The sequence below is a fragment of the Chiloscyllium punctatum genome, chromosome 26 (assembly GCF_047496795.1).
Source record: "Chiloscyllium punctatum isolate Juve2018m chromosome 26, sChiPun1.3, whole genome shotgun sequence".
Lineage (NCBI taxonomy): Eukaryota > Metazoa > Chordata > Chondrichthyes > Orectolobiformes > Hemiscylliidae > Chiloscyllium > Chiloscyllium punctatum.
The window spans coordinates 6,260,000-6,284,582 of NC_092764.1; the positions used below are offsets into that span (position 1 = coordinate 6,260,000).

At 41.6% G+C, this 24,583-nt stretch overlaps 1 protein-coding gene across 1 annotated transcript in view; it reads left to right on the forward strand.

Annotated features, from left to right (window-relative positions):
- The window catches only part of terb1 (telomere repeat binding bouquet formation protein 1), a 211,330-nt gene that overhangs the window by 74,519 nt on the left and 112,228 nt on the right, over positions 1-24,583 (forward strand). Inside the window, exons 9-12 of the mRNA XM_072547806.1 lie at positions 817-939; positions 6,776-6,928; positions 14,457-14,588; positions 22,414-22,539. Of these exons, the coding sequence (XP_072403907.1) occupies positions 817-939; positions 6,776-6,928; positions 14,457-14,588; positions 22,414-22,539 (534 nt within the window). The remainder of the gene's footprint in view (positions 1-816; positions 940-6,775; positions 6,929-14,456; positions 14,589-22,413; positions 22,540-24,583) is intronic.

The following is a 24,583-nucleotide window of genomic DNA, read 5'->3' on the forward strand; positions in this document are numbered from 1 at the left end:
TAGTTATTTAACTGATCAAAATTGACCAAATCTGAGCTAATGAGATATAGATTTCCACTTGACAGTTACAGGTAATGTTCAAAAGCAATAACTCTGGTGTAATGTTTCCTTTCTGTAGCTCAGAGGTGCCAAAGACAAAAGCAGTGATAATAGTGATCTGTGAAACCAATACAGAGCAGGTTACAAGCTTCTGCACAGTATCACCATGGCTCATTGAGTGATGGCAATGTGATTTGAATTTATTGAAAGGCTAGAATGATTTTGCTCTTTACATAGTAGATGTATGCTGCCGTTAACTAGTTCGGAAAGATTTTCTTGACCAGGTCTTTGAGAAAACTGTGATAATTGTGCTTACAGATAAATGAGCAAAATTATTGTCTGCTGCTTGATTGAGGAATTTCAGGAATGATTAAAATTTTAAAAAACTGTTTGACTTAGTAGTTCTTCTGAGGGTAACAGTAAAGCTCTAAACAGTCCTCAGCTTGGTAAAGGGAATAAACATCAATTGGAATTCCCAATACCAACTGTTATCCAGCAAATCCTCTGAAAAGTCATGTGTATATCTATGAATTGGTTCGGGACAGAATAGGCTCAGCTAAGAGTGAAATAGCTTGAATAGCCTGCCATTTCCCAGTGTCGAGGCTGACAAAAGAATAGCTACACAGAATAAGCAGCAGAGGGCTCTCAATGCATGAGTCATGATCTTCGTGTGAGGGGGAAGGGAGAAATCGGCTTATCAAAAGAAATTTGAATATTATTGTATTGACTCGTGTTTTAATGGTGTCATCTAAACTGATTTGGGTGTAATCATTGCAGAAGAGAACCAGAGACTGTGTGCAGCAGCTTTTCCATTTGCAAAAGATTGTCTGCAGAAATGCATCAGGCAAGAAGTAATCCGGCCCATTTGTGCATTTATTGGACTCGCTGTTGCTAACAACTGTAAGTATCTGACTAGATGAGATGGTTGGCATATTGTATATAATGTGATACCATATGTAATTGGACAGGCCAGTTTTCCTCTGCACCACCTCTCCTCCCCCACTCAGTTAAAATGTGAGTTCATAAATTTTGAAGTTCACCTCATTTATGTAGCTAGGTTTGCAATCGGAAATACTCAGTGAATGGCTGGATGGCCCATAAAGAAGGATGGAATCTGAAAGACCTGCCACATTTCACATTCTCAACAGGCACTAAGCCTTCTGGCTGCTGTAAAAATCCTGGTTACAGGTCTGAAGTGGTTGCTGGACATCTCTTTTCAAATCCTCTAATTTGAAAGCTGGCCACACATTTTAAGATCAGATTTCTGCCCTTTTTTTAGGTGTGCAAGTGTTGCAGAAACTCAAAATGATAACATGGGATGTGTTTTGATAACACTTGTCTGGTGAACACCTTAGAAAATGCATTCTAAATGAAAAAGACGTGAGACACTGCTATGAGTCTCCCTCCATTTTGCTTTGTTCAGTGCACCAGAACCAGTACTAAACAAAGGAAATTTCTCAGATGCTACTTGAATGCTCATCTGCTAGTAACCCTGATCAGGGGTATCTTAACTGTACTAAATTACCAGATGCGTATCAGACATATTAATTATACTTCACTCAATTTTCCCCCTTGCATTACACTAATATGAATTAATATGCCTGTGGAAATAGCAGAATCTAGCTTATTCCTTCCCAAGCTTTTTTCCAATGCCACCACATTTTTAAACTGAAAATTCATGAGTGACCCTAGATATCAACAAAACAAACAGTAATAAAATAACATGGTGACATTCAACACATAATGATTAAAGTACTATAATTATAATATTTCAATATGTAACAATACATCATATGAATATGAAAATCTGTTTTAAAGCGCTTCGTAAAAATATTATTATTTTCATGTCGGTTTCAGTCAAGCTTTCCCAATATCTGTCTTTGTAACAAAAGGCTCAGTGAAGCTCCTGCCTCCCCTTCACCCCAATACATATTATAATTGTTTCTCCAACTCCCACCACCACCACCACAATGCATATTCACACAAGCAAGCAAAATAACCAGTCCCATTTCCATTTAGAGTCAAAAAGTGTGGTGCTGGAAAAGCACAGCCGGTTAGGCAGCATCCAAAGAGCAGGAGGGTTGATGTTTCGAGCAGAAACTCTTCGGATGCTCCCTGATGGGCTGTGTTTTTCCAACGCCACACTTGTGACTCTAATCTCCGGCATCTGCATTCCTCATGTTATCCCTGTTCCGTTTAGGTCTAGTTGAAGCAGGTCCTGTTAAACAGATTCACTAGCCCATAGTAATGAATTGGTACAGCAGGCAGACAAAAATACAGTAAAGTTTGAAACCACCATTCTCTTTTCTGGCTTGCTGTTATGGGCCCTTGGTTTTCTGCACTCTCTGGACACAGTCAGTATGTGCTGGCCTCTGCCACAAACATCCTTGGTTCATTTAATATTTGCTACTTGAAGTGTGTACTGTAGTCAAAAAGTACTTTGAGATCTTTGTTCATCTGTGTTGTTTGGTGGAATTAAATTATCGTTATTTGTTTATGGGTTGTGGGCCTCAGTGGCTAAGACAGTATTTATTGCCCATTCCTAATTGCCCTTGAGAAAATACTGGTGATCCGTGTTCTTAACCACTGCAGTGTATAATGGTTCCAGTGCCTAGATCAATGCGAAGTATTCCAATTACTTTCATTCAGTGTTTGATTCAACAGAGTACCATGTTAGGCCATTTTAGATTGCTGTGGGTCTGGAGTCATATGTAGGCCAAACTGGATATAGATAACAAATGTCCCTTTCAAAAGGACATGAGTAATCAAGATGGGTTTTTACGACAATTGATATTGATTTCTTGGGCTGCTTGAATCATCTTGAAAGTTCAAACACACCAGCCACCTTGCCTGTCAGATTCTGGAATTGTAATACTTTACAAATACCTTCTTCTTGGGCAGTCCCTTAGCATCAAGGATGATTTGGTTATATGCTGGTTTGATGAGATGGCTTGTAAGTCTAATGCACAATCTACAGGCTTTGCCTTGAGGATCTTGACATACCAGGTTTCAAATTTCATTTTGACAAGTGGAAGGTGCCTGGAAGTGATTTTATTTTTTGAATGGGATGGTTGTTGCAAGCTACCAAAGGCAATTAGCAGAATGGGGCATTGTATCAATGGCTGAAAGGTCCAAAGGCGAAAGGAGGCAAGGCTCTGCAATTAAACATTAGCACTGTCTGTGCATGAACAGGTATAAAACTTGTCACCACTACTTGTCAGCTTTGCTCCAATACTTTATAAAGGAAACTAGTAATTGAATGTTATGCTGTGTCTGAAGGCTGCATTTTTACAGATATGGATGTAGGTTTGATTGCTAAGCTGGAAGGTTCATTTTCAGATGTTTCGTCACCGTGCTAGGTAACATCTTCAGTGAGCCTCCGGAGGAAGCATTACTGATTTCTATATATATGTGTTTGGGTTTCTTTGGGTTGGTGATGTCATTTCCTATGGCGATGTCATTTCCTATTCTTTTCCTCAGGGGGTGATAAATTGGGTCCAAGTCAATGTGTTTGCTGATAAGAGTTCCAGTTGGAATGCCATGGTTCTAGGAATTCTCATGCATGTCTCTGTTTGGCTTGTCCTCGGATGGATTCCTAGAAGCATAGCATTCCAAGCGGAACTCTATCAACAAACACAGTGACTTGGACCCGCTTTACCACTCCCTAAGAAAAAGAACCAGAAATGACATCACCACAAGAAATGATGTCACCACAGGAAATGACATCACCAACCCAACGAAACCCAAACATATAAATAGAAAACAGGGATCATCAGCGATATTTCATCCGGAGGCTCACTGAAGTTGTTACCTAGTATGGTGACGAAACATCTGAAAATGAACCCTCCAGCTCAGCGAGCAAACCCCTACATCCAGAATCTCAACCTGAGCTACAAATCTTCTCAAAACTCACTTTGCAGTTATGTTTAAAGGAGGGCCTGAACAGGCATTGTGCATAAAATCATAGCTTGCATAACATCATTAGTTCCGATCTGTCTACTTCAATGCATTATCAATAGAATGTCAAAAACAAAACCAACTGAATAAGATTTTATCATGTCTCAAGACATGCTACCACACTGTCCCTAATCAAAGAAAGATGGTTATGGTTGTTGGCTGATCATCTCATCCCAGGACATTGCAACAAGTGTAGAAGTACTGAGGGTACAAGGGTAGGTCAGAGACTGGAAATTTGCAGTGAGTAACTCACCTACTCTTTACTTCCCAAAGCCTATTTGCCATCTATAAATCAGAATTCAGGAATATTATGGAATGCTGTGCATTCCCCTGGAAAGTGCAACTCCAACAGCGCTCAAAAAGCTCAACACTATCCAGGATAAAGAAGCTCACTTAAGACCGTATAAAATAGGAACAGGGGTAGATTGTCTGGACCCTTGACACTACTCTGCTCTTCAGTAGGATCACGGCTGTACTGACATTTCTGATACCCGCTTTCCTGCAGTTTCCCCATTACCCTTGATTCCTCTATTGTCCTTTCCGAATAACCCTTGATTCCCCTAATGATCAAGAAACTATTTATCTCGGCCTTAAGAATACTACGAGATTCAGCATCCACAGCTTTCTGTGGCAAGGAGATCCAAAGACTCATAGCCTCCTGAGACAAGAAATTCTTCCTCATCTCAGCCTTAAATTGACACTCCTTTATTCTGAGACCATGTCCTCTGGCCCAGAGTCACCCATGAAGGGAAATATTCTCTCAGCATTTACCCTGTCAAGCCCCTTAAGAATCATGTATGATTCATTGAGATTATCTCTCATTCTTCTAAACTCCAGTGAATAGAGTCCCAACCTGTTTAACCTTTGTTCAGAAGATAATCCCTCCATACTAGGGATTAGCATAACGAACCTTCTCTGATCTGCTTCCAATTTTTTTTTAGGTTAGATTCCCTACAGTTTGGAAACAGGCCCTTTGGCCCAACAAACCCACATTGACCCTTCGGAGAGTAACACATCCAGGTCTATTTCCCTACCCTATATTTACCTCTGACTAATGCATCTAACATTATAGGCATTTTAGCATGGCCAATTCACCTGATCTGCACATCTTTGGATTGTGGGAGGAAACCCACACAGACACGGGGAGAATATGCAAACTCCAAACAGACAGTCGCCCGAGGTGGGAATCAAACCCGGGTCCCTGGCGCTGTAAGGCAGCAGTGCTAACCGCTGAGCCATCATGCCGCTCAAATGATATCTCCTTAAATAAGGGTACTCCAGATGTGGTCACACCAGCGTCTTGTACAGTTACAGTAAGACCTCCCTACTCTTATACTCCAACCCCGTTGGAATAAGGGCTCACATTCCATTAGTCTTCCTGATTACCTGCTACGCCTGTGTGCTAGCTTTCTGTGTTTCATGCACAAGTGCTTCCAAATCCCTCATAGCTTTCTGCTGTTTTTGTTTCCATTTAAATTATATTCTGTTCTTTTGTTCTCCCTTCCAAAATAAGCAACTTTGCATTTTCCCACATTATATTCTATTTGCCAACTTCTTGCCCACTTACTAAATGTATCAATAGCTGTCTGTAAATTGTCTTTATCCCTCTCACAGCCGTCTTTCCACCTATTTTTAATGTTGTCTGCAAATTTGGCTACAGTACATCCACTTCGTCTCTTCAAGTCAGTAACATACATTATAAATAGTTACAGTTCCAGCACTGATCTCTATGGAACCCCACTGGTCATGGGTTGACAACCTGGAAAAGAACCAGTTTTCCCCACTTGTTGTTTCCTGCCCATGAGCCAATTCTCTATCCGCATCAATATACTACTTCCAATATAGTGGGCACTTAGGACAATCCTTTGTGAGGTACCTTGTTGAATGCCTTTTTGAAGTAAAAATACAACACATCTCCTGGTACCCCTCAATCCACTCAAGTTGAGACTTTCTGAAAACTAATAAATTAGTCAGACTTAATTTCCCTTTCATGCAGCCACGTTGACTTGATTGGTACTATGTTAAGTAATCAATCATTCCATCACAAACCTACAGTGGCACCAAAGAAAACAATCTACAATGTGTACTGCAGCAACTCGCCTACACTCTTTCAACTTCATCTTCCAACCCCATGACCTCTACCACCTAGAAGGACAAGGTCAAGGGTACACAGAGAAAGACACGTCATCATGTCTTAGAAATGGAGCACCATTTCCTCATTGCTGCTGTGTCAAAATTCTGGAACTTCTCAGCTGTCAGTGTACCTACATTGTGTTTTAATGCAACGGTTCAAGACGTTGTCCATCACCTTCTCTAGGATATTTTAGGGTGGCAGTAACTGCTGGCCCTGCCAGCAATGCTCACATCCCATAAATGAAAGTAGCTATAAAGTGTCAAACAGCATGGCATGACTGAGATGCTGATAAGAAAGATATGCTAAGTTCATTATACTAAGGTCTTGATGCAATCCCATGGATTCCTCTAAAAGAATGTAACCAATACTGATACTTATTTGCAAAAGCTTGATGGGATGGTGTATTGGAGCTTTACACTGATTCTAATTGGTACATACCTGACGTGTGAAAGCTCTCTTGAGTGAAATAAATAGTGTTGAATAATCATCAGGCATTTTCATTAGTTGAGTTGAGGTTTGTTCTGAAAAGTAGAATTTATTTTCTCCCAAACGCTAATGGCCTGATCTTAATGAGTTTAATTTCCCCTCCAGTCGCAAAATCCCTAAACTGTAACTGTGCTTATTGTTTCTCTCATTTTCCCTTAGCATACGTACAGGACTACTTTTGCAGAGTTGGTGGCCTAGATGCTGTTGCTCAGATTCTTGTGAGGTTGGTGGATGAATCCATAAGACACCATTCTAGCAGAGAGCTGGCAATATCTGTGGTTAAAACACTAAATTCCTGCATTTCAGAAAATCGTAAGTACATCAGTAGTTTGAACTTCGAAAGTTGAGAGAGGCCGTGGTTGGATGATTGGTAGAGATGGGATGGTTGTAAAGCACAGAACAGTACAGCATGGTAACAAGCCCTTCAGCCAAGCTGTGCCAACACATGATGCTTTTCTAAACTAAAAGCCTTTTATCTCTACTGTACCCCGCTATTCCCTGCTTTTTCATGTATCTGTCAAAATGCTTCTTAAACATTGCTATTGTATTTGCTTCTGCCACCTCTCTGGCAGTGCATTGCAGGCACTTATCACCTTCTTGTTTCCCTCCTTTACCTTAAACCTATGTCCCCTATTAATTGACTCCAACAATGCATGCTGTCCATGCCTCTCATTATTTTATCGACCTTTGGCCAGCATTTATTACCCATTCCTAGTTTCCCTTGTGGTGGTGAGCTGCCTCCTTGAGCCACTGCAGTCCACCTGCTCTAGGTTGATCCACAATGCTACGAGGGACAGAATTCCAGAACTTTGGCCCCAGAACAGTGAAGGAATGACAATATATTTCCAAGTTATGGTGGTGGGTGACTTGGAGGGGAAATGAAGGTGGTGGTGTTTGTTCTCATGTACCTGCTGCTCTTGTCCTTCTAGAAATCAAGTGATTGTGAGTTTTTCAGTTATTAAGAGCCTAAAGTTTCCTGGGGTACCAGATACTACAACCTTCTCAGAGATGACGGATTTAGTTAAGGAATATTACAACCTCAAGCCTCCTGTAATTCTGAGACTGTGTATGCCAATGGAAGTGGGCACCCTTGCCAGGCTAACTGAGCTTGGGGGACACCGCTTGAGTGAAGGCAATTGCATAGCCTCATTCCTGAACAGAGATACTCTAGGTCAGCCCACAGCAAAACTCCAAAACAAAGCCAAGCCTTGGCTAAACAATTAACATTTTCTTCATGATCCAGGCTGGCAATTCATTGTAGTTGCTGCCCGACTGTGGACTCGAGACAGCAAAAAAGGCCCATTAGGCCTTTGTTGAGTAAGAGAACTCATAGGCTGGTATCCAGAAGAGTGAACACCCTGGAAAGCCCACCTATTTCTGTCTTGGAACAGATGAATTGTTTAGCAACAGCCAAATCAGAACCAATCAAAATAAATGTCTGGTTAAATGGTCACCTTGTTCTAATGGAGGTTGATACAGCTGCAGCTGTATCAAAATTCACTCTGGTCTCCAACCCTTAAATTTGCTTAAGACCTCGGCTAGACTGAGACCCAATACCAGTGATCCTTTACAGATTAAGAGTACAACTTTGATTCTGGTCTTGTATGAGAAGCAGCGGGGTCACTTACCACTGATTATAGAGTTGGGCTTTTAATGGGGTGAAATTGGTTGAGAAAGATTCACCTTGATTGTCCTCAACACTTTTTGATTAGAAGATGGCTGCCTGAATGAAGTCCTAATTAAATGCCTGGAAATCATTCAGGAAGATCTAGGGGCTATCATACAACACCAGGTCATATTCCAACAGGTTTACTTGGAAGTACAAGCTTTTGGACAGCTGCTCCTTTGTCAGGTAGCTAGCGGGGCAGGATCATAGGACACAGAATTCACAGTAAAAGATCGAAGTGTCATACAATTGATGCGATGCACTGAACAAACCAAGATTGTTATTAAGTATTAATCACTTAGAATGTTAAAAATAACACACACCAGGTTATGGTCCAACAGGCTTATTTGGAAGCACTAGCTTTTGAAGCACTGCTCCTTCGTCAGGTGGTTGTGGAGTATAAGATAGTAAGACACAGAATTTATAGCAAAAGGGTTACAGTGTCATTGAGCTGTAATGATATATTAAACAAATTTAGATTATGTCTTTCATCTTTTGGAATGAGATATGCTAGTTTCGGTTCTGTAGTATGTAAATCCCAGAACTCCTTTTAAGTTACATTCTCAAGATAGCTTTAACGTTTCTAACAATAAGTGCCATCTCAGCTCAGACAGTGCTTTAAAAGTGTGAGATTAAATTCTGTCTCTGTCCCAATGTTGTGTCAGACTAGTTCTATTTCTAAAGTGGAACTTACAGACTCTTACATGGATTTATGCAGTTTTTGAGCAAATTAAAATGTAGTTCTGCAAATACAAATTCAACCCATAAACTTATATGTGTGCGCATGCAGGAGAGACAGAGTGAGTGTGTGCATGGGAATGTGTGTGAGAGTACATGTGAAAGAATGTGTATATGTGTGTGTATAAGCTTGGTCAAGTATGTGTGTGAGTAGGGTGGATATAAGCCTGTGGGAGGCTGCGTGCTTGGATGTAAGTGTGTTGGGGGGGTGGGGGGGGGTGGTTGCATGTGTGTGCATTAAAGAGCCTGCTTGTTTAGATTACTTACAGTGTGGAAACAGGCCCTTCAGCCCAACAAGTCCACACCGACCTTCCGAAGAGCAACCCACCCAGACCCATTCCCCTACATTTACCCCATTCACCTAACACTACGGGCAATTTAGCGTGGCCAATTCACCTAACCTGCACATTTTTGGACTGTGGGAGGAAACTGGAGCACCTGGAGGAAACCCACACACACACAGGGAGAATGTGCAAACTCTACACAGACAGTTGCCTGAGGCAGGAATTGAACCCAGGCCTCTGTGCCGCCGTACTGCCCATGTGTGAATGAGAGAGGGACTGTGTGTGTGTGTCTGCGAGTCTGTGTGTTTGTGTGTGAATGTGTGTAGTACAGAGGGGTCACTTGTAGTGTTACATGAACCCAAGCTCCCAGTTGAAGCCATCCCCATGGGTACCATGGGAGCAGCTACAGAAGCCAAATTTTCACCCCAGTATGCCAATATTTTCATGCACAGGTTCAAACAAGACTTCTTTTCTGCACAGGTCCTCCAATCAGCACTACACACCAGATATATTAATGACATTTTCTTCCTTTGGACCCACGGTGAAAAGTCACTGAAACAGCTACACGGTGATACCAATGAGTTTCATCCCACCATCAAACTCACCATGGACTACTCTCTACTATCTATCTCATTCTTGGACACATGCATCTCCATCAAGGATGGACACCCTACCACCTCACTCTACCGCAAATTCACGGATAACCTCATGATGCTACACTTCTCTAGCTTCCATTCGAAACATATTAAAATAGTCATCCCCTACAGACAAGCCCTACGGATACATAGAATCTGTTCAGATGAGAAGGAACATGTCGGACACCTGAAAGTGCTCAAGGATGCCCTCATAAGAACAGGCTACGATGCTCAACTCATCGACCTCTAGTTCCAACCTGCCACAGCAGGAAACCAGAATGACCTCCTCAGAAGACAGACATGGGCTGCAACCGATAGGGTATTGTTCATTGTCCAGTACTTCCTGGGAGCCGAAAAGCTATGCTATGTTCTTCGCAGCCTGCAACACATTATTGATGAGGATGAGCGCTTTGCTAAGACCTTCCCACATCTCTACTTCTTGTCTTTAAACAATTAGCAAACCTCAAACAGATCATTGTTTGCAGCAAACTGTCAGAGGAAGTGGTGGAGGCTGGTACAATTGCAACATTTAAGAGGCATTTGGATGGGTATGTGAATAGGAAGGGTTTGGAGGGATATGGGCCGGGTGCTGGCAGGTGGGACTAGATATCTGGTCGGCATGGACGGGTGGACCGAAGGGTCTGTTTCCATGCTGTACATCTCTATGACAACATTGACCACAACACCATACAGCCCTGTCACGACAGCCGCTGCAAGACATGTCAGAGTGTCAACACAGATACAACCACTACATGTGAAGACACCTCCAACCATGTACATGGCAAGTACACATGTGATTCGGCCAACGTTGTCTATTTCATACTCTGCAGGCAAGGTTGCCATGTGGCATGGTACATTGGCGAGACCGAGCAGGCGCTACGACAACGGATGAGTGAACACCATGCAACATTCACCAAACAGGGGTGATTCCCCCCAGTCGGAAACACTTCAGCGGTCCAGGACATTTGGCCTTAGGCCTTCAGGTAATGATCATCCAAGGTGGACTTCGGGACAAGCAACAATGCAAAGTGGCCAAGCAGAAGCTGATAACTAAGATTGGTACCCTTGGGAATGGCCTCAACTGGAACCTTGGATTCATGTCACACTACAGGTGGCCCCACTTGTATACACTGTCTCTCATTCACGCACACACATTCCCACATGCTCACACAGACCCTCTCTCATACACAAGCTCTCTCTCATATGCACACCACATGCACCACTATCCCCCCTGATCTCCCTGGACACTGGGAGGAGAATAAAAAGGCATCAGGAATGTCAGTGCCGGACACAAGACCACTTTAAGCAAGAGAGGACATAAGGTGCGAAGTTTGGTGCCAAAATCACAGAAATTGTCCTACATATGTGAGAGGCATGATCAACACAAGGTCAGGTACAATGATGTACAAAGTGCAGGTAGGTGAGGTGACCCTAGACAAGCATGTGGACCTCATGAAATCTGCACATTTGCAAACGGGGGAGGAGAAAAGCATAACCAGCCTCTCACAACAGTCTGCTATCAGAACCTGTGGGTTTTTTGATTTGATTTACAGTTGTCATATGTATAGAGCAGTGAAAAGTTTTGTTTTGCTTGCAATACAGGCAGATCACAGCAAACAAGAACATACAGATCTTCGGGTGTTTGGACAAAGCGAGGCATACAAGGTTATGACTGCACAGGAGGTGCACAAAAGCAAAGTCAACATTAGATTTGAAATTAGAGAGGTCTGTTCAACAGTCTGATAACATTAGGGAAGAAGCTATTCTTGAACCTGCTAGTGAATGTGTTCAACCTTCAGTATCTTCTGCCCAATGAAAGAGATTGGAAGACCATATAACCGGGTCAGAGGGATTTATGATGATGTGGCAGCCTTTCGCAGATATAAGACATGAAAAATGGTGTGCATGGATGGGAGTTTGGTTTCCGTGATGGTCTGGACTGTGCATACAACTTACTGTAGTTTCTCACAATCCTGGGCAGAGCAGTTGCCGTACCAAGCTGTTACGCACCCAGATTGAATGCTTTCTTTGATGCATTGTGAAAGTTGGTCAGGGTCCTTATGGGCATGCCGAGTTTCCTAAGCCTCCTAGGAAGAAGAGGCATTGTTGTACCTTCTTGATTGTCACACCTATGCGGGAGGTCCAGCACACATTGTTGATTATCGACATTCCTGGGAACTTGTCACTCTCGACTGTCTCCACCTCAGCTCCGTTGATGTAGATGGGGGTGTGTTCACCTTTCTTCCTGAAGTCAATGATCAGTTCTTTTGTCTTGCTGACATTGGGAGAGAGATCGTTATCATTGAACCACGAAACCAAGCACTGAATTTCCTTCCTGTATTCTGACTCAGCATTGTTTGATACCTGGCCTATGATGGTGGTGTTGTCAGCAAACTTGTGTTGGCATTTGCATGAAATTTGGCTCCACAATCATCGGTTTACAGGGAGTGTAGTGGGGGGCTGACTACACATCCTTGCCGAGCACCCAGTATTGAGGATCATCATGGAGGATAAGCTGGTGTCTATCTTCAGTGATTGCAGTCTGTGGGTCAGGAAGCTGAAGATCCAGTTGCAGAGGGCGGAGCTGAGACCTAGGCCTTAGAATTTTGAGATTAGTCTGGTAGGGATTGTGGTATTGAAGGCAGAACTGTAGTCAATGAGTAGGAGCCTTGTCATCCAGATGTTCCAGGAATGAGTGCAGGACTCGGGATGTGGTTTCTGCTGAGGATCTGTTTCACGGGTAGGCAAATTGCAGGGGATCGAGGCAGGTTGTGAGGCTAGAGTTGATGTAGGCCATGGCTAACTTGTCAAAGCATTTCATGGTAATGGAGGTCAGAGCCATTGGGCGGTAGTCGTTGAGGCACGTTGCATGTGTTTTCTTTGGTGCTGGAATGATGGTGGTCTTCTTGAAGCAGGTAGGAACTCCACATTGTAGCAAGGAGCAGTTGAAGATGTGTGAATACTTCCACCAGCAAGTCTGCACAGAATCTGAGTGCAAGGCTAGGATGTCTGCAGCGGTGACAGAGGGAACGGTAGTCTGGGTCTGTCGGGGCATTCTGTTCGAACCAAGCATAGAAAATATTGAGTCCATCAGTGTTTTTATCCACTATTTTATTCTGCTTCATTTTGTATCCTGTTATGTTGTGTATGCCTTGCCACAGGCTGTAGTTGTCGATGTGTTTAGTTTGGGCTTCCAACTTGGTCCAGTACTGCTTCTTGGCATCTCTAATGGCTTTGCGGCGGTCATATCTGGATTTCCAGTGAAGGTTTGGGTCATCCGACCTGAATGTCATATGCCTGATCCTCAGTAGGTAGTGGATTTTGTGCTTCATCCAAGGTTTCCAGTTCGGGAACACACGGATTGACTTCTTTGGCATATAGTCCTCTATGAACTTGCAAATGAAGTCTGCAACGATGGTGGCTTACTCATCTAGGTTCTCCCCCTCCATCTAGTGTTGAAGAAACCTTGGAGTCTGAGTTAGCCACTGCAGAGGTCGCATCCTCAATGCCTTTACCGCCTGAAGAAGAGTCTGTTGGTTGGACAGGGCATAGCCAGCGATGATGATAATGAGTCTCTAGGACACGGTCTGCATAATATGATTCTATGAGTATGACTCTGCCAAGCTGTTTTCTGACTAGTCTGTAGGACACAGTTGGATGGGTTTTTGCATGGTAGGGGAATTAAGGGTTATGGGGATAATGCAGGTAGGAGGAGCTGAAACAATGGGTAGATCAGCCATGATCTTAATGATTGACAATTGTCTCGTAGCTACCATTAGACTAGCTTTTAATTCCAGATTAATTAAATTCAAATTTCACCATCTGCCATGTAACCATTATATTAACCTAGGTGTCGAGGTGACAAGATCACTACTGTTGGAAAATCTCAGCAGGTCTGACAGCATCTGTAAGGAGAGAAAAGAGCTGACGTTTCGAGTCTAACTGAGCCTTTGTCAAAGCTTGGTCAAAAAACGTGAAGGAATATTAATGCCCTGATTAGTAAATTGGCTGACTGTCATTAGAGAGAATGTCGGTTAAAGGGCAGGTTCACTTATTGACAGAATGTAGCTAGTAGTGTCCCATAAAAATCTGTTTTGAGGACTCAACTATTCACTTTATTTATTAATAACTTAGATGGTTGGGTAGAAGCCCACAAATCTAAGTTTGCCAGTGACACAAAGGTAGATAGAACTCCAAGTAGTTTAGATGTAACACAACAATTAAAAAAGGTAATATAAATTAAATGAATGGACATAATGGCAGGAGGTTAATTTTAGTTTAAACTCCTCCACTTTGGTCCTAAAACAGATAGAACAGGATAATTCATTAATGGTAAGAAGCTAGAAATTTTGGAACTTCACAAAGCAGCACGATATAAAAAAAATCTAAAAGATTCGTAGATTTATGGCCTTTTAAATCTAAGATTAGAGTACCAGGATGTGGCCTTATTTTTAATTTGAAAAGGAAATGTATTTTAAAGGAAAAATATGATATCTGACATGCTTATTTTTTGACAGCTCCTGTGGTTTCCCGCTTATCGGAATATTTTATCGTACCCAAGCTTGTAGCACTGTTGTTACAGAATGATCTTGACATAAACAGTAAATTGGGCATTATTCTTGCTATTGGGCACTGTACTGATGGATGTGGTAAGTGATAGAGATTATGCGAGCAAAGTATTTGTATCTTTATACCTCTTAAATGAAGTGAGAGCACTGCTGCAAATTAGCAGCAAAGCTATGGGTACAATGGAGCTAAACGCTGGGAGTTCACCATGCTTGACATAAGATATGAAATGAAGATCTGCAAGTAATTGAGTATTTCAAAGATCAGGAGTTTGTAAGTCTTGAAGAAATAAATATTTTCTGCCACAAGTTTTCATTTTTTATTTTTGCCATGTTTTTCTTCAATTCTCCAAAAATAACACTTTATCTAGAGTATAGCTCCTGGACCATGGAAAGCCTCTGGGTTTCACTCAAGAGGCCATTTTTGAAGTGACTCTGTTAGCATTCTGTTAGACCATGAGTAGCTTCACAAATGAGCTCAATGCATTAGCTTTCTTCTGATATCCACAGGCATGCATTCTTCAGCAATGGTCACTGGACAGCATTCAGGGCCAGGAGCATTATCTCAAAAAGGTACACCAAAGCCAGTCGTAGAACTAGGGAATTAGTCTAGAAATTTGAAATCAATCCTAGAATCTGCCTCAGCTGCTGTTGTCTCCAGTTAGAATGTACACCCACAAACCAATTAAGAGAGTAACATAAATTTTAGTAAAAAGTAAAATATTAACATCAATTTATATGAATGCATTTGCTGCAAATGTCATGTCAGTTCAATTTCACCATCTTCATTCAGTCATTGTTGCTAAGCAGCTGTTAATTGAATTTATTCAGTTTTACTGCAATTATTAGAGAGTGCAAAATACTTAGAGCAGAATCTCAAAGGAACCTGAGCCATATGGGCTCTCGTGAGTTTTGTGGCAGAATCGGGCAAGATGTTCTGAAGCGTTGGAGGGTGAGGGGTGACCTTACAGAGATCTATAAAATCATGAGGGGCATGGATAGGGTGAATTGACAAGGTCTTTTCCCTGATGTGGGGAGTCCAGAACTAGAGGGCATAGGTTTAGGGTGAATGGGGAAAGATACAAAAGGTACCTAAGGGGCAACCTTTTCATGCAGAGGATGGTGCGTGTACAGAATGAGCTGCCAGAGGAAGTGGTGGAGGCTGGTACAATTACAGCATTTAAAAGGCATCTGAATGGGTATGTGAATTGGAAGGGTTTAGAGGGATATGGGCCAAATGCTGGCAAATGGTACTAGATTAGGTTAGGATATCTGGTCGGCATGGACGAGTTGGACTGAAAGGTCTGTTTCCGTACTGTACATCTCTATGACCGTCTTGACGTCAGGAATAATGCCCGACATCTTTTATGCTCATCCTGAGTGACAAGTTTTCTCGCTGGGTAGTGATGAGTTGCCAGTTAAAACAGTGAGTTTTGAGAAGATTTGTAGGTCAGGTTAAGGTTTTGGATGTAGATTTGCTCGCTGAGCTGGGAGGTTCATTTTCAGACGTTTCGTCACCCTACTAGGTAACATCTTCAGTGAGCCTCAGGCGAAGCAGTGTACATAATTCCTGCTTTCTATTCATATGTTTGGGTTTCTTTGAGTTGGTGATATCATTTCCTATGGGGGTGTCATTTCCTGTGATGCTGTCATTTCCTGTTCTTTTTCTCAGCATGTGGTAGATTGGGTCGAACTCGATGTGTTTGTTGATAGAGTTCCATGCCATGCTTCTAGAAATTCTCGTGCGTGTCTCTGTTTGGTTTGTCCTAAGATGGATGTGTTGTCCCAGTCGAAGTGATCTCCTTCCTCATCCATATGTGAGGATACCAGTGAGAGAGGGTCATGTCGTTTTGTGGCTAGTTGGTGTTCATGTATCCTGGTGGCTAGTTTTCTGCCTGCTTGTCCAATGTAGTGTTTGTTACAGTCCTTGAACAGTATTTTGTAAATTACATTAGTTTTGCTTGTTGTCTGTACAGGATCTTTCAAGTTCATTAGCTGCTGTTTTAGTGTGTTGGTGGGTTTGTGGGCTACCATGATGCCAAGAACTACTATTTATCTGAAATATGTAAACTCTAATCAGAAATAAACAGCTATGAACAATCAACATATAAGCCTCTACTAGTTAAAACTCAAATCCCCTTTTTAAAATCCCCACATACACATACTGACAGACTCAGGCAAATAGAAGATATTGGTTTAATGGATGGCAGGATCTGTTGGAATATTCCTTTTGCTTAGCAGGAATTTTGTTTTCTTCACTCCAAGTTCTTTTCGCTTCTTCATAGAAGGCACAATGCATTTGGAACACAAACTACAGGTGGTTCTTACTTACCAGTTAAAAGCAACAGCCTACACCAGCTGGTGGGGAGAAAATAACTGGCTTTTTTCTCACTTCAGGTCCCTTTGCTGCAGAGAGAAAGAGACATACCGTTTGCTCTTCCATCAATCTGAAGACTTCTTATATTATTCACACCCACAAGCTGTTCAGCTCCCCAGGAATCAGAGAGTTGTCATCAGGATGAATCTTTGCTTCCATGACAGGTCACCATTGCACAAACCAATCAACTACTTGTTGCCTGCCAAAAGTCATTCTGTGCCCACCTGGTGCCATGCTGTCTAAGAGCCTCCCTCACTGCTTGACTATAATAGTAGCACAGTAACACCATAAATTTTGAGTTTCAGAAATTTGTTTTTAAAAGTGGAACAATTCCTTCCACAGTATATGATTTTAAATAGTTCTATTTCCATTTTAGTCCACAATCAAAAATGCAGAAAATAAAATAATGAAGTATTTACAACAAGTGAAAGAAGGGATTGCAGAATGCAGCAATGTGTAGCCTTTAAAGATAAACAAAATTACATACAAACCCATGCACTGAACAGAATGGAGATCTATATGAAGCATACCTTCCTGTCCCAGACTTAACCTTCTTCACACCAGCACTTTTGAACCTAAAGGCCAAGGAATAAGTAGGTGCATTTTAGGACTTGGAGCAATTGTATCAACAGGATATATTGCCTAGTATATTTCTTCTGTATGGTATAATCCTATCTGAACATGATGTTAGACATTATGCTGGCATAGCCCACACGTTAGAGTCAAACAAACAGATGTAGTTCCAAAACAATATAATTTTTACAAATGTGAGATTCCACAGAGAGTGCAATCTCAAGCAGGGTGGAGATGGACAGCAGAGCTTCCTTGGGAGTGTCCTGAGAAGAAATCTTTGAGGGAACTTTATGTAGTTCTGCCTCCCACTGGGTGTCTTCTGGCATCACATCATCTCTGCAAGGAAGGAGCACCTACAATACACACCTTGTTCCCTGTTTCCTTATGTCATGCTTTCAGTCCTGAGGACCAATGGCTGAGATGACAGAGTTGCAGGCATGAGTACTTCCCAGTAGACCCTGAGGGTTCTGATCCTTGCTTTTAATAGTGAGCTATCTGTGGAGCCAGTCAGATAGTTATGCATGTAGTTGTACTCCTGCAGCTTCTAGCCCAGGAGGGCCATTGCATACCATTTAATTGTCTGCTATTGCTATTCCTCCCTTGTGCGTGTGGATGAAGTCCCTGATTGGTGACACCATTGGGATCTCTTCTGCACTGGACTGAGTATGTGCTAGCTCTGTAGCAGTCTATGAGTGCCAGCAGTCTGAGTGACTTCTTTGTAGGCCAGCTGCAAACCTGTTGATGTGACTTGGTCACCAGATTGTGCTCTCCAGATTTCTAAGGCTAACATTGTCACAGTAATGATAATATCTGTGCTTTTTGAAGGTTCAAGAGGCAACCTTGCTGATGCTTTCTTCAAGGCCTCTGTACTCTTATCCTTGAAGAATTGGCATCTCATAGTGCCAATTGTTTCTTCATGGACATCCTGCTACCACTTGCAGAACAAAAAGAGAGAAGATGTTGCAGCCAGTGCTTATAAGTGGTTACACAGCCAGTGGTGTTACTATGAGAGTTGGGGTAGAATAAGGAATGGTAGTTAACCTGTTGGCTGGTGATGGATGTCTTGGTATTTCTGCAAGAGCAATACCAGTCTTCTTCTGCCAGAGCTAGGATTCTCTGTCTGCTGAGGCACCCTTCCTGCTGACTGGACACTTTCTGACCCACTATGGGCCAACTCCTGGACCAGGGAAAATAAGAGGCATAGGATAGGTTGAAATTGGGTCGCATGACTAATGACTGGTGCAGGTAGAAGAAAGGCGGTAATATATTCAGACTGCTGAGGCCATGCAGGGTTAGTGTTGTGAAAGATTGGGAGTTTGAGGTCAAATGAGGGAAGATGTTACAGATTGTAGTAAGATTGGGCAAAGTCATAGAGATGTACAGCATGGAAACAGACCTTTGGTCCAACTTGTCCATGCCGACCAGATATCCCAACCCAATCTAGGCCCACCCGGCCCATATCCCTTCAATCCCTTCCTATTCAGATACCCATCCAGATGCTTTTGAAATGTTGCAATTGTACTAGCCTCCACTACTTCCTCTGGCAGCTCATTCCATACGTGCAGTACCTAAACCCTTAACACTATGGCATCCCAGTCTATGTTTGGAAAGTTAAAATCCCCTACCAAAACCACCCTATTATTCTTACAGATAGCTGAGATCTCGTGACAAGTTTATTTCTCAATTTCCCTCTGACTATTAGGGAGCCTATAATACAATCCCAATAAGGTGATCATCCCTTTCTTATTTCTCAGTTCCACCCAAATAACTTCCCTGAATGTATTTCCAGGAATATCCTCCCTCAGTACAGCTGTAAGCTGTATCTATCCTCTCTATACCTGAGATATGCTTCCTTCCTTTTCTGAACCAAACCCTCAATTTCTCCAGTCATCCAGCATTCCTGATACCCACCATCCTTTCCTTTCACCCTAACTGGAATATTCTGTCTCTGGGCTCTCGTTATCTCATTTCTGAAAGCTTCCCATTTTCCAGCCATCCCTTTACCTCTGAACATCTGTCCCCAACCAGCTTTTGAAAGTTCTTGCCTGATACCATCAAAACTAGCCTTCCTTTAAATTAGAAGTTCAACTTTTAGATCTGTTCTATCCTTTTCCATCACTATTTTAAAACTAATAGAATTATAGTCACGGGCCCCAAAGTGCTGCCCCACTGACACCTCAGTCACCTGCCCTGCCTTATTTCCCAAGAGTAGGTCAAGTTTTGCACCTTCTCTAGTAGGTACATCCACATACTGAATGGGAACATTTTCTTGTCCACACTTAACAAATTCCTCTCCATCTAAACCCTTAACACTATGGCAGTCCCAGTCTATGTTTGGAAAGTTAAAATCCCCTACCGTAACCACCCTATTATTCTTACTGATAGCTGAGATCTCCTTACAAATTTGTTTCTCAATTTCTTGCTGACTATTAGGGGATCTATAATACAATCCCAATAGGGTGATCATCCCTTTCTTATTTCTCAGTTCCACCTAAATAACTTCCCTGAATATATTTCCAGGAATATTCTCCCTCAGCACAGCTGTAATGCTATCGCTTATCTAAAACGGCACTCCTCCTCCTTATTTGCCTCCCTTTCTGTCCTTCCTGTAGCATTTGTATCTTGGAACATTAAGCTGCCAGTCCTGTCCATCCCTGAGCCATGTTTGTGTAATTGCTATGATATCCCAGTCCCATGTTCCTAACCACGCCCTGAGTTCATCTGCCTCCCCTGTTAGGTCCCTTGCATTGAAATAAATGCAGTTTAATTTATCAGTCCTATCAGCATGAGTTTTGATCTGAGGTGGGTGCAATGGCAAAGGTGGAGTGGAGTGAGATAGCAGAGAACACTTACCCTGGCAACGTAGAATAGGTCATTGATTTTCTGTCGGCACTTGGCTGTTCTTTTGCCCTGTTGAGACCACAGGTGGCAACCTCAGACCTGACTGCCTAGATGTGGTGGCATAGTCACCTCTACTAGCTTGCAGTTAGCCAAAGCTTGCAAGAACCAGCTCTTCATCTCCAGCAATGTGTATGGCATAGTATTTTTGTTAAAAAGCTACAAATATACAGAAAGTTCAGCCTCAGAAAATCTTGCTGTTTGCCCTCACTTCCTTTCCTAGTCTTTAAGATACTGATCCTCCTGGTGCAGCATTTCTCAGGTACTGGTGTACCTCCAGTACTTCATCCAAATATTCATGAGCAACCATGGTTGAAGATTTGGCTGGAATTTCCATCATCAAAGCTAATTGTGCTATTAACCACTGTACATCCCATAGCTGTCTTATTATTAGACTGGAGCAGTGACTTTAAGTTAGATTGTGAATACTTTTGGTCTCCACCAGAAGGAAGCTTCCTATATATATTTGTCTAGTCAGTTGGATTGGCTGGCAGCTCTGAATGGCAGAAGACCCTTTATTAACACCAGCTATGATGTAATGCAGCAGCTGTTTGTCTTTGGCTAGTTTCTGACTGACTTTTTAGTTAGCGTGAGAAATGGGAAAAGTAGTCAGTTCCCCTGTAAAATGCAGTGCTTTATATTGGCTGAGCTCTTGTGCAACATAAATAGGAACAAACCAGAAATACTCAATAGGTCTGGCATTATCTGTAATGAGAGAAACAGCATTCAGGCCTATAAACATTCAATACTGTAGAACCCAGTTCTGACAGAATGTCACAGATCTAAAATGTTAACTCTAATTTTCTTATTAAAGATGCTGCCTGACCTGCTGTGTATTTCCAACACTATTCTTTTTTCAGATTTCCAGGATCCACAGAGTTTTGGTTTTGCAATCTTAACATTAGTGTTAGCCACTTTAAAATAGATAGGTTATAATCCTGTTAAAATGACAGGCAAATAGTTGTATCAATGTGCAACTGGATAGATTTTGACTGTGTTAAAAACTTTTCTTGTTTGTCAATGATACAGCATCAGTTCAAAAACTATTATCAGTATTGCTAAAAACTTGTAAGTAGATTATGGACTTGAGATTTCATTTGGTAGTGAATACATTATACAGAACATATGTGGTAACAATTAAGAAACTTGTATTATGTGTCATGTTCCCTTGAAAATTGATGAATTTCAGTTACCAAGAAGTGCTCTTTATGATCAAAAATTAAATGGTGTTACTGGGAGCTTATAGATCATTTGTCTGAAAAAAGGACTCCCATGTAAACATCACTTAAAAATGTATAGAAAAGTATTTTAATTTGATAATTTATTTATCCTGTTTGAACTGAGTAATTTTGGGGTCTGCCTCCTTGCCCTGCTTCCAACAGTGAAAAGCAATGACAAACCAGCACGGACAAAAAAAGCTCATAATGGAGCATTAATAGTCAAAGACTTGCCTTCAGGCAAAACAAACATGAAGTGATGAAAGTGAAGTTATTTAATTAGATTTCATTGAGTTATAAGATGTCATGTTGAGGTATTAATTTTCCTCTCATGTTTGCCTGCAGTTAACTCCAAAGTTGTTTGAATTACAGTTTTGAAATCAGATGTTTCCACTTTTTTCACAGTTAGAACTTAAATTCCTAAAATTAAAATTCATATTCTGAAACATACGAATCATGAACTGATGTTTGCCACAACTTTTTTTGGGTAATTTGTTCAGATTTCCAACATTTACAAATCTTTGTTTATTCTGTAATTGAGACATACCATTTTCTGTAACAAACACAGAATGCTGAAGAAACTCAGCAGGTCTGGCAGCATCACTTTGAACAGTCAGTTGTGAAAAAGAGTCATATCAGACTCAAAACGTCTACTTTGTATCTCTCTCTCTCAGATGTTGCCAGACCTTCTGAGTTTCTTCAGCATTCTCTGCATTTTCTTAAGAGTTCCAACACCTGCCTTTATCACATTTTCTATAAAGCAATTTGACATTTACATTTTGGGAATTTGTATCTGTCCTTGGTTAGTAAATGTAAGGAGTAAAACCAAAATATTTGTTTTTAGAAGCACATCAGTATCAGCTACTGCAAAGCAATGGGCTTCCACTTATGATCCAAATAGTAGCTGAATCTCAGGATGAAGAGCAAAGGAAAGCAGCTACCTTTGTTCTACAGAGTTGCCAGTTAATAAGTAAGTACTCAAAAAGATTCATGTTGTATTTAGCCTTTACTAAAGATTTTATTGAGGTTTGCACATACGATCACAAATGATCTTTCACTGGTGTGATATAATTAATAATATAATTATATAATAAGTGGCTAGCTCTTAGGGAACAATTTCAGCAAATACTTGAGGTGGTAAAGAGATTGCCAACATTTGGGTTTTAAGTTGAAACGTCGTTTAACTTGTGTTTAGGGGATAACGATCTCTTGAGAAAGAGTGTGAAGACAGTATTAGAAACAGCCATTTTGTTTTATAGCTGCTTGCTAGTGCTTTTCAAAATTTTTGCGAGTCAATGTTTAATTAACTGTCTCTCCTGACAGCAGCAAGTTATTTGTGAGTAAGATATACTCACCATTTCATAGTCATTGGGGCTAGAACTGTGAGGAGAGCCTCTGAAACACTTTGGGAGAACGTCTGTCACTGATATTTGAGCAAAATTTATTCCGGAAATTCTCTGAGGCTTTTGTCTAAAAAGGGTATGTGTGCCACGATTTTACCTTATTGGGCACCTAATAGGGAGTCACAAGGGAAAAAGGAGTTCTAGAGTCACAGTGTCATGGAGATGTACAGCACGGAAACAGACCCTTCGGTCAAATGTGTCCATGCCGACCAGATATCCTACCCCAATCTAGCCCCATCTGCCAGCATCTGGCCCACCAAACCCTTCCTATTCATATACCCATCTGAATGCCTCTTAAATGTTGCAATTGTACTAGCTTCCACCACTTCCTCTGGCAGCCCATTCCACACACGTACCACCCTCTGCATGAAAAAGTCACCACTTAGGTCTCTTTTATATCTTTCCCCTCTCACTCTAAACCTATGCCCTCTAGTTCTGGACTCCCCCACCCCAGGGAAAAGACTTTGTCTATTTATCCTATCCATGCCCCTCACAATTTTGTAAACCTCTATAAGGTCACCCCTCAGCCTCCAACGCTCCAAGGAAAACAGCCCAAGCCTATTCAACCCCTCCTGATAGCTCAAATCCTCTAATCCCGGCAACATCCTTGTAAATCTTTTCCAAACCCTTTCAAGTTTCACAACATCTATCCGATAGAAAGGAGACCAGAATTGCACTCAGTATTCCAACAGTGGCCGAACCAATTTTAGGTTAAAAAAAAGGAAGCACATGTGTCTCCCCCATTTTCTGTGGCTCCATACAAAGGCTGCCTTGCTGATCTTTGAGGGGCCCTGTTCTCTCCTTAGTTACCCTTTTGACCTTAATGTATTTGTAAAAACTCTTCTTAACCCAATTTGCCAAAGTTATCTCATGTCCCCTTTTTGCCCTCCTGATTTCCCTTTTGAGTATACTCTTACTACCTTTATATACTCTAAGGATTCACTTGAACTCTCTTGTCTATACCTGACATATGCTTCTTCTTTTTCTTACCCAAACCCACAATTTCTCTAGTCATCGAGCATTCCCTACACCAGCCTTTCCATCTACCCGTACAGGAATATACTTTCTCTGGATTCTCGTTATCTTATTTCTGAAGGCTTCCCATTTTCCAGCCATCCTTTTACCCATGAACATCTGCACCAATCAGCTTTTGAAAGTTTGTGCCTAATACTGTCAAAATTAACCTTCTTCCAATTTAGAACTTCAACTTTTAGATCTGGTCTATCCTTTTCCATCACTATCATTTCCCCCCACTGACTCCTCAGTCACCTGCCCTGCCTTATTTCCCAGGAGGAGGTCAAGTTTTGCACCTTCTCTAGTAGGTACATCCTCATAGTGACTCAATTTTCTTGTACACTTAACAAATTTCTTTCCATCTAAGCCAATAACACTATGGCAGTCCCAGTCTATGTTTGAAAAGTTAAAAGCCCCTACCATAACCACCCTCTTTTTCTTACAGATAGCTAAGATCTCCTTACAAGTTTGTTTCTCATTTTCCCGACGACTAATAGAGGGGCTATAATACAATCCCAATAAGGTGATCATCCCTTTCTTATTTCTCAGTTCCATCCAAATAACTTCGCTGGATGTATTTCTGGGAATATTCAGCCT